The sequence below is a fragment of the Brachyhypopomus gauderio genome, unplaced genomic scaffold (assembly GCF_052324685.1).
Source record: "Brachyhypopomus gauderio isolate BG-103 unplaced genomic scaffold, BGAUD_0.2 sc57, whole genome shotgun sequence".
Lineage (NCBI taxonomy): Eukaryota > Metazoa > Chordata > Actinopteri > Gymnotiformes > Hypopomidae > Brachyhypopomus > Brachyhypopomus gauderio.
Window position 1 is genome coordinate 1,530,802 of NW_027506880.1, and position 11,309 is coordinate 1,542,110.

Consider the following 11,309-nt stretch of genomic DNA (forward strand, 5'->3'; position numbering starts at 1 on the left):
CCACAGGTGCTGTGAATAAACTTACCCTTTGGGATCAGAAACATATCCTTTGAGCTTGTCTAAGTCTCTCTCCGACACGAACTCAGCACTCCGCATAAGAAGCATTACGACCAAGGTGTGGTATTTGAACACAAGGGACCTGCGGGCAACCGATGTACCCCCTCGCCCGATGACATGATCTCAAAACCTAAATTAACTACAACCATGAAAACAGCAGTGTCACTCTTTAATTGTGTTTTCATGTGGGGAACCAGCTGATATCCCTTAAGAGGATGACTGCATGAACACAGCAAAAAGACTAAGCAGGATGCTCACAAAATGTAACAAAGCACATTCTTTTTTATTGTTTGGATGCCGTATTGAACAACTCAAAAAGAAATTTGACAATTGACATGCATAATATTGACTGCAAATGATCAAGAAGTCACAAATGGTCGTGTTTATGTATATTTTGTTTTTTCAACCATTTTGTGTGTAACATGATGAACATGTGTGGACGTGTAAAAATGTGATTGTGCAGGCTTTTTTTCATCTGCCCTCTGTTCTGCAGAAACATTACAGTATAAACATCCTCGATCTGCCTCCTGTTCTGTTGAAGTATTACTTCATAAGGCAACCTGGCTTTCTTCACAGCATATAACTTAACCTAGTTGTATGATATGAACTCAAACTAATATCATGATTAACTGAAAATGTAACCTCGATTATCGTTAATGAATAATTTTGTTATTAAATAATAAATAAATAAATAAATAAATAAATAAGAACATTTAAAAATAATTAATGTCAGGTTTGGTGTATTTTCAATTGACTGCCCATTCCTAATTTAAACTATAACTTAGAATTGAAGTTTTTTTTTGTTATTTATTTATTTGTAATTACATTACTTTCACTTGCATTTTCAATAAATGCTAATATGTATGGGTTAAAGTATGGGATGACCAAGTTGGTCAGTCACTTTAACCTCTTTAGCCAATGAGTTATTTGGCTGCTAAATAAAATTGAATATATCTACTCCATGTAGATTGAGAAACATCACTTCTGTTGTACCTCTGGAGAGCTGCACATCTGGAGCAACGCCCCGGATGGCCAACAGACCAGCTCTGATACCCAGACACCACTGAAGGCTTCAGGGTAATGTGTTCGTTTATGGTTGGGTCTAAATTCATCAGGGCCAGAGTTGGTGCTGCCCTGGTCTAGACCACAACCCTGTTTGACTAATGCCTGCACACCCACCCACTTGGTTACTGTACACTCTAGTCATGCGTGCGTCTTAATACAGTACTGGTCTCTTAGTCTGTCCCAAGGCAACAGTCCACCAAATGGCACTACCTCCTCCAGGGGCTCTGGTATGGAGAAGTGAAGATATGAAGTGAATTGTCTTATTATTAGTTGTACACACAGTATCCAGATATTTGTAGCTCTGTAACTTTCTTACTAGCTTTCTCCTCTGTCGCTGCTGTCTTGTATTATCTCCTCTTCTCTCATTCTTCTTCTTGTGTGATCAGATGGTTCGCTTACTTATGACAAGTCCTCACATGATCTTTGAAAAAGTGATCTGTAAAAAAATGTGCTAAGCACGTATTTGTCATTTGACACTGCCCCTATGATGAGTGTGTGGATGTACTCCTGCTCAGTTTCAACATCTGATACAACTCACCGAGTGGATCTCCTGTTATTCCTATCTCTCAACAGCTATGTGGCTCACATGTTTAACGCTCAATCTTTACTGAATCTGCACCTTTATACATTCTGGGTTCTGGTCACTCTGTTGGCCAAAGAGATATGTAATGACTGGTATGGAGATTCTGCTTCTCACTTGTGTAAGAATGGTCATATATCCTTGTTTGTCTCCTTTAGTGAAGTGTGTGCGCTGGAGGAATAATGAAAATCACCATTCAGCATGTTAATCTGGATCTCATTTTTACTGATCCTATCATGAGTCGAGTGGATCCTATCACTCATCAGTTTCTGTCTTCCCAGTCTGTGATTGACAACTGCAAGATGATTGTAAGGATGCAGTAATCTACACAGCTGCAAGCAAGGACATACTGTAAAACACTTGGCATCTGACAGTACCGGGTGTAAATGTGAAGCAGGAAGGTGCAACTGTGGCAACTGGTGACAGCAGTTTTTTATGGGATTTTTGCATGTTCAATTCCAAACTTCCTAATAAGTGCCTTCTAAGTGTAGACATACACAAGCCTGATTACACACTCAGGTCTTTCAGTTATGCAAGTCGGCAGTCTGACTTCTGTTCAATCAGAACACCTCCTGTCTGTCTTGACCCAACAGCGAAGGGGTTTACTCTCTGGTGGCGCAGCAGTGTTGTGCGACAGTCTGGAAGCAGAAATGAAACCTGGGACCAGTTCCTGTCAGGACTTTGTACGTACGTTCAGTTTGGGCAGACTGCCACTCGCGTGCTCAGAGCATCTGAGTGATTTAATCAGTGCTCAAGTCTGACTGGGGTTACAAGCTCTAAACACACATGACCACTTATGGTAGACAAAGGGAGAGTGGAATTTTTTAAAAATAATACATTTATCAAAATTGGAAAAATTCTGGATTTTAGTGAAAGCTACAAATGTGAGTTATGGTGATCTGATGCAAGTGGAGTGTCATGGTACAAACCAATTACAGCTTGCTAGCAGTTTCATGCTTGATTTGTTACGTTTCACTACATACACATTTTACACATATCTATATGGCCATTTGTTTTCATTCAGCATCGACTCCATTCACATTTTTGACTTGGGGCCATTTTGTCTAATTGAATGACGTGAACCTGCATTCTGATGTTATTTAATAGTGTGATTACGTCTACAAAAGGGTGCACCTGTTGTGCATCAGAAAAAAATGACAGGCATCTAATCAGGTGACTAGTAGAACACATGATGTCAAAAAGGCATCCAGTGTGTACAGCTGGATTAGGATTGCTCAATATCATAATTGCTAAAAGGATATGGTTTCTTCTCAGCAATACCAGAATCTAAAAATAGGTAGACAGAGGGCAGAAGATGCTGAGAAGTTATATGGTGTTTCATAGGAGGTTGATATCTTGCAGTGTCGAGAGATCACGTTGTCACAGGGTCTGGTGTGAAACACTGTTTATGCAGACACTGTTGATAAGAAATCTACGTCTTATCACACTGTTGATGAGACATCCAAGTCTTAGCACACTGCTGATGGAATATTGGATTATCTATACATAGGAATGTGGAACTTTCAGCCATTATCCATAACATCTACCTTACACTCACTGACCACTCCCTGGATGCATTAGTTAGACATTGTTACTGTAATCTGTTGTTCCTCTCAATCTGGTGCAGGGGGATAAAGATTCTTAACGCCTGTTTCCCCAGTGTGATATATTTTCATGGGACTAAGAATTCCTGCTAGCACCCCTGCAACTTGCATAATACTATAGTCTAATAATACAACCTCACTTGCGTAAGGGTTAATCCAGTGCAACAACCAGTGCATTATATGATTTAACAGATTACAAAGACTGACGAGAAGTGGAAGACGGCTGCTTCTGTGAAGCACCATAAAAAGTGTGTAAAGCCTGACCCAGTGAGAGTTTAAGTGTATGTAGCACGGTTGCTAAATTCACATGTTAATGAAGACATAATTGCCATGTTTAAATACTCAAAGCATAACTTCTTGGGCAACCTCTCTCCCCTACCTGCATCTGACCCCCATGATCTGAAATGCTGCACATTCCTAAAACCCAGTGTGCTTAGTGTAATACAGTACAATGTAAATGTAAGGTGTAGTCAGGCCCGTCGCGATGGGGCAGGCAAACCAGGCAATTGCTGGTTGGGGCCCCCAGACAACAACAGGTTAAGAATTAAATGCAGCGACAAACTGTGTGAGCCCCCCTTTACATTCTCAAAGTCATGAGCAATGACACTGTTCTCAGAATCCCCCTCAAGGGGCCCCTCCCACCAGCTGCTGAAGGCAGGCAGACACTGCTCAACAGATTACACTCGCCACCCTGTGTCATTATGACAGTGTCCTTGTTTTTTGTCAGACCTAGGTGGCAACCCTAGTCCCGGGTAATCCCATACTTGGGGGGGGGGGGGGGGGGGGTGCGTTTGGTGTCTTTGCTTGGGGCCCCCAAATACCTTGAAACGGCACTGGGTGTAGTGGCAGTACTGTTTTAAGTACTTAGCAAGTACCTGTGATAATTAAAGTATTGTTTACCTGGCTACCAGCTTCATTTCCATTTAGTTTGTTGACATTTATCTCCTTTAGTTCATTTTGTTTCCTCATTCACATATCACCTGTTTAGCCACAATGAAACGGTGGCTTGCGTGGTAAGTCTACAGATAGAATTAGCTAGAACTAGCAGGTGTTAGAATTTCTCAAAGGCAGCATGGTAGGCTACCTCCAAAACCATTTAGCATGGTACCTCCAAAACTACTCCAAAACTATTGTTGTAACTACAAATATCACATATGAAAGGTAATCTAATAAAACATACCAAAGTATTGCAAATAAAAATGTAGAACTCAAATGTATTTTATTTGAGCAGTGTCCAATTTGCATTGCATGTCGCCACACTACTTCATACATGTACTTTAACTATAAAGATAATACTAAAGGACATTGTTGGACGTTGTCTAGTGTGATGGCAAGAAATCACGGCATCTTAAATTCTTAGAAGTTCCATCGCGTTTGCTTTGAAACCGCCACGGTCACTGACACACCCAGAGGACCTGAGCTGCAGGTCTTTTAAAGCAAGGAGTGTGTCGTTAATAGTACTGTGAGCCGAACGCCTCTTGTGAACGGTAAGACTATTTATCAGGTTCCGAACACAGAAGTTGGATTTTGATTCACGTGCCTGGTTTGGCTTAATTAATTAATTCAAGACAGCAGAACCAATTATTGAAATTAACAGGCTAATTCAAATACTTTAAAACGCTTCTGCTAACATATATTTCCAGTTTTTTATTATTGTTAGCTATATGGAAATAACTAATGAGACCAAAAGCAATTTGTTAAGTGGCTCAAACGTATTTCCATATTTAGATTGCTGGATGAAGTAAGACGTCCCGTGCTTTAACGCAGTCGTTTTGTTTCTAGATGAAGATGAAGCTGCTGGCATTTCTCTTTGCTTGTTTGCTGCCCAATGTTAAAGGTGAAGGGTCTTCAGCAAGTAAGTGACGTTACTGCTCAAATTGATTAACCGAGATAATCATTCATCCAAAATGTATTGTGACCATTTTGTGACTTTTTTTTTTTTTTAGATTGGTGCTACAACCTGCCAACATGCAGTAAGTATTTAGTCATTTAATCTAAAATTGGCCATAGCTTGTAGTGTTCGGTTTATTGCGAAGGATCTTACTTTCTCAATTGTACCGACTGTTTGAAAATCACCCCAGCGCATCAGAATTTTGGCCTTGAGAACACTTTGATTCCTCGCGATGTAGCGGTAAAAGTGGGTTATTGGCGAATCCATTCGGATATAAAGTCAATGGAGAGCAAAATAAATAAATCCATAAAGCCACTCTCTTGGGAGTCGCACTATTACTATGTGCTGTCTTGTTTAGTTTTTGGTAAGCAGCCATACAAATTGTTTCGTACGAGTTGGAGTTTAGTTACGCCAAATCATGTAATAATTAATTGCATTAAACCAAACGGTTGATGATTACCAGGATACAGACCACTAGTTATATGTAACGTAATATCTGCAAAATAAAAATACCCAGAATCAATTATTATTATTCGTTCTTTCTCAGATTTCTACACATGGCCAACTATATCGCCACATTTTTGCAATGGAAGCCAGCAGTCTCCCGTCGACATCGTGACGAGAAATGTTGTAATAAATGCAAGCCTCGTGCCATTTACTTACAGCGGGTTTAATGACGGATCAGCACTCCAAGAAATCACAAATTCAGAAGGCAAGACAGGTGAGCGCTGATCGCGTGCCTCCCAAACGCGAGACCTTCACAGAGGGGCGGGGCTCACACAACGTGTACACTTTTAGATTTCATAATTAGTATCATGCATCTATGTGTGTTTGAATGTAACAAATCACTACTACAATAATGTGATTGACAAAAAGTTTGTGTGCTACAGAAGCAGGGATTAAGTCAGCGTTTGGCTATTTATTTATTAACTTTTTGTTAAAGCAAAATTCCACCAGTCTAAACTTCCACCAAGGCGGGGGCTGTTTACTTATGATTTTAGTTAGATACCCTCGGTTGGTATTTGTGTTAACTCAATAGATAGATCAATTGCATTCAAAAGACTACTTTTTTCAACTGGTCTTATTCCAACTCATAGCTTGCAGAACATTTTCAGTGTGGGGGTTTCATGGACACATCTAACATGAGCATTACTGACAGTCTTGCATATCCTCTAATAGACTCCACAAATAGATTTATTAAGCAGTTGGTTAAAAATAAATTAAATCACTTTCTTTGCAGCAGAAATGAGTAGGGTGACTGGAAGTGGTGACATTGAAAGTCTGTACTGCATGGGTTCACACTAGGGTTATATGACCATTATCAAGTTTAAACTTTCCCACACATTTTCATAGTTGATGTCAACTGTTTGAAGCATTTCCATACATAGGAAGGGGCTCCAAAGAACACCACATGGCACAGAAAGCCCCTGGTGTTGCCTAAATTACCCAGAAACCTATTCTGCAGTTTTTCTTCCCCTCAAAGTGACCTTGTTTGGATAATGTCCTGTATTTTCAAATGCTGCAGATATCGATCCATGTTTTAGAACACAACTATGTTGACTCGCGGTTCATTTGGACAAACGAGTAATTCAAGCCCTCTCTGCTTTTTCAGTAAAGATATCGGTCAATGACAGCAAGGTGAATGTGTCAGGAGGAGGCCTCACTGACCTGTACAAGACCTCGCAGGTCCACTTTCACTGGGGTAATGGAAGCTCCACAGGAGGATCAGAACACACGGTGGATAGCAGACAGTACCAAATGGAGGTGCCAAATTTATGGATTTAAAATGCTAACAAAAATCTGATGCTAAATTTCAATAAAAAAAAAAACAGAAGAAACACACACAAGAGGATTAATTCTGACTCTGTCCCGTTCTTTCAGCTACACATCGTTAATTATAAGGCGAGTTATGGAAACCTGACTGCTGCTCTTGGGGACCCAACTGGAGTGGCTGTTTTTGGCTTCTTCATTGAAGTAGGTTCAGGCTTTGCACTTCCTAGATTCTATAGCTTACAGTTAAAAATGTGCACATTTGGCAAGTGTATAAAATAAACAGACTGCATGAAAACATAGGTTGGATTGTGTAGCCTGCTGGAATGAACAGAACAGGATTTTAGTACTGATCTCTGTCCCATAGAACGCCCTATAAGTTTGGTTCAGTGAATGGCATGCATCATTTCAGAATAATTAGTTTTTCCTGAGTTTGATCATAAACTTTTTTTAAGGTTATAATCAGGCCTGATAGATTTCAGGCGCCACGCCGGAATTCCGGCATACCGACATGTCCGCGAGAAAAAAAAATTTGAGGGGGGGAAAAAATCCGTCAAATCATAATGATAAACCACACGCGCGCGCATGCTATCTGTTTTGAGGCCGAAATATGATCCTTACGAGGTTCCCAAGTTACGATTTTTCGTGGTTACTACACATCTCCCATTTACTGTATAAAGCCTCGTTTGGACCTAAGTGGTTCTGCGTCGTAAACGGAACTTGGTGTTTGGTGTGTGCGGCGTCAGGATTAGTTAAACGCAGCTATGGATAAAGATATTGGCCAAAAGGCTAGCTTTAGGATAGGATAACTGCGTATAGTACGTTATTTACGTACAGTATGTACGTATGTTCCGATTTACACCGAAAATCGATTTACGACGGATCAACGTCGTAACCCGTAGACCACCTGTATTTCAGACATCGGAAGAGCTTCAGAGGTAGATACAAGATAAATTCAGTATTTTATCTTTACTCTGATTAAGTTAAATTTTTATCAGAAATATAAGAGTGTTTTCTTTTGAGCCGGTACAGGTGGTCAGACGATCTGGTTCATCCTGGCCGCCTTACGGCGTAAGGTGTAATACATGAACAAAAGCACAAAATGTATGTCCTAATAAACCAACACAAAATATTTATTAAATGTATTAAATTTTATATATAAAAACGAACTATAATCATAATACTTGTAATTCATTTAAACTTTATTTGCATAATTTCTTTGAGTTGTCTGGTATCCTATAATTTACTAACAGTAATGAATAAATAATTAATCATGCCTGTTTAGGTTACAGCCTCTTTAGGTTACAGCATTTTCTTTTTTATTTATAGTTTTTTATTTCACAATAATGATTACCTGACTTATTTATAATTAATTAATTTAAAGATTAATTATTAAATATTCTAATTAACCCCCCCCCCCCCCCCGCTCAGAAAAAGTTCAGGCTCAGGAATTTTTCCCACTATCACCCCTGTATAAGTCAGATATAATAAAAATAATTTAAACATTCAATTTATAAATAAGATGTGAGATTGTTACTTTCATTATACAGTATTACATATGTGTGTGTGTGTGTGTGTGTGTGTGTGTGTGTGCGCGCCTTGTGTTCCTGGATTTTCTTGATTTACGCATTGCTACATGAATGCGGATCTCCAAGCTTGGCCTGTACAGTCACAAATGAAAACATGCACTACTGAGGGAGGTTTAGTCATTTTGTTCTTGATTTATTGCTCTAAAGTCAGGAGGTTACGCTGTAACTCTACAGTGTACAGCATGGACAGTGTATGGGACATTCAAGAGAAAAGTTCAAAGCATTTTCTTCGCAAAATCTAGATAACAACCTGAGGTTGTAGTGACAAAAAAAACAGGATATTTATTAACATGGGCCCCGGAATTGAATGGTGGACACGGATGTTTCATAATGTTACAACCTTACAACTTTTCAAATACAAATGAATGTTCTAGCAGGTGTGTCCTGTCTGGCATTGCTGGTGTGACGGGGTAATTTTACATTAAAATTTTTTTTAAACACTTTGGGAGTGTTTTAATTGCCACAACTTATGTCATTTACTATTATTACACCTTTTTTTTTTTTTTTTTACTCCTAGGCAACCAATGACAGCGGGAATCCAGGTAGCTGGAATAACCTGACCTCCTTCTTGTCGAGTATCCCTAGCAACGGTACGAATGTCCTTAATTCCATTAGTAATGGATTTAGCGAGGACCGTGAGAGTCTGGGTCAGGACTGACTAAGCCTGAGCCAGTGTGAGAGATGCTGATTCAGAAGAAATCATGTTCCAAGTGATCGTTTAGCACCCAAGTGGTGTAAAGTTGTAAAATAGAAATAAGTAGGTATTCTATTCTGTTGCTTCATACACATGCTGAATCATTGCATCACGTTACTTCACAAGTCAGGTGTGGTGAAAAAAAACTTGGGGACATATAGTACTTTGACACTGTGGGATCTATTTTAGTAGACGTAGGAACAAAATATTGCAGGAGACACCTAAGCTTGGATTTTCTTTTAACAAGTCAAACATTCTCCCATGTGTCCTCACCTACAAAATAAACAAACAAAAAACTGTTTTAAATGGTACGCCTTTGAAAAATGTGGTAAATGGTAAAGGTTGGACAATAACCTTAATAATAAGTGGATGCCATGAGAGATGTTATCGGCACAGAACCAATGATCTCCCCACATCTGGGAAATAAGTAATCTCATCTCTTCCAACCTTCCCTGCCTGCTGTCACTTGTTCCCTTCATAACGAGGGATCAAAGCACCGTGCTGTCTGAGTCAGGCCTTGCTTTGATTCTTTTAGGCAATTCAAAGAACATTGGGGGTCAACTCGCTCTGGAAGATCTGCTGCTGGGAGTGAACAGGACTAAATACTACCGATATTCTGGATCTCTGACCACACCATCCTGCAACGAAGCTGTAGTATGGACTATCTTCAAAGACACGATCAAAGTCAGCAAAGACCTGGTATGTCCTCCAACATATTGTGTTCAGCCTTCTAGAAATAATGAACTTGTACTGCTGTTTCAGAGGTTACCATTATACCCTCAGTGAATGTACACCAACTTATTCCCTTTGACATTAGATCGACCTCTTCAGCACGACTGTGCGCATCAATACAACTTCTGATTCTCTGATGACCTACAACTTCAGGGGAGGACAGCAACTCAATGGCAGGATAATTACATCCCAAACCTCATCAGCGACCACACCACATCACTCTACATTCATAAGTGCAGTGCTCCTGGCTGCTGGACTTTGGTGGTTTTGTTGAGTTTCCAATGGCAGGTCTGGTGTGCACAGCTCGGCAGGAAAGAACAATGTCTAATCATTCATGTCCATTGAATTGTTAAAATGTATTTATCTTATTTTATTTACTGAATATTCATAATAAAAGGAATTAAACAGTTTAAAATGAACAGCACATGTTGGATATATCATTTGTACCTCTATTAAATATTTAATGTTTAAAAGGTGTCTGTATTACAGAGCCTATGAAAATGTGTTATCTTTTGGCAAAATTCACCATTTTAAATGTTGAATAGGCAATTCACCCGAAATACATAGATTAGAGGTGATGAAATGCTTTTGTTCAAATACAATATAGTAGTAGTTCATGGTCTTTTTAACCTATCGACAATTATTTTAATTCTGTGGATCTATCAGAGGTAAGATAGCAACAACATCTTACAGAAGATACTTCAAGCAATAAAACCCAGAGCAGCATCTAATCTGTAGGAACAGCAACAGCTTACTAAATACTTCCATGGAATAGAATGCATGCATCCGACTACCACAGGGTCAAGCTTGAACAGGTGATTGTAAATATCCAGGAAGTTACATCATGCCACTTCCTGTGTAGCACTATAAAAGGCCTGATGGAAATTGTTTGAGGGAGGTTTTTGGTTGGAGAGCATGTAAAGCGGAAAGTCAAAAATGATCTTGAGCCTTGATCTGTGGATTGTTATAACTGATGTGAGGAACTTGTGAATTATCACATTTTGTTTTTTTTATGTCTTTTTTGCTTATGTAAATAGTTTTCTTGCCTCTATATGGGGATTAATTAAACACACACTACTTCCTTTCACCCTACATGAACCACACTCTGTGCCTTGTCTGCCGGTCACTCACAATCTCTATCACTTGCTAATGATTCAAGAAAATATGCAGAAATACTGCACAGATCACTTCTGGATTCTCTTCATATCATCCTTCTATGGTAAAAGAATATGATGTAATACACTGAGTGCTCATACAGTCAAGATATAATAAATGTCCTCTGTGAGTGTTTCATTGTATTGCTACATAAAAAAACTAGGGTTCCTGA

General features: G+C 39.3%; 1 protein-coding gene across 1 annotated transcript; it reads left to right on the forward strand.

Moving 5' to 3' along the window:
• Positions 1–4,688: 4,688 nt before the first annotated feature.
• On the forward strand, positions 4,689–10,401 carry LOC143488948 (carbonic anhydrase 15-like). Its single transcript, XM_076987957.1, has 9 exons — positions 4,689–4,793; positions 5,089–5,161; positions 5,253–5,279; positions 5,745–5,918; positions 6,810–6,961; positions 7,079–7,171; positions 9,074–9,146; positions 9,786–9,949; positions 10,068–10,401. The coding sequence occupies exons 2-9, from the start codon at positions 5,089–5,091 to the stop codon at positions 10,254–10,256; spliced, it is 945 nt and encodes a 314-aa protein (XP_076844072.1). The 5' UTR covers positions 4,689–4,793; the 3' UTR covers positions 10,257–10,401.
• Positions 10,402–11,309: the final 908 nt, after the last annotated feature.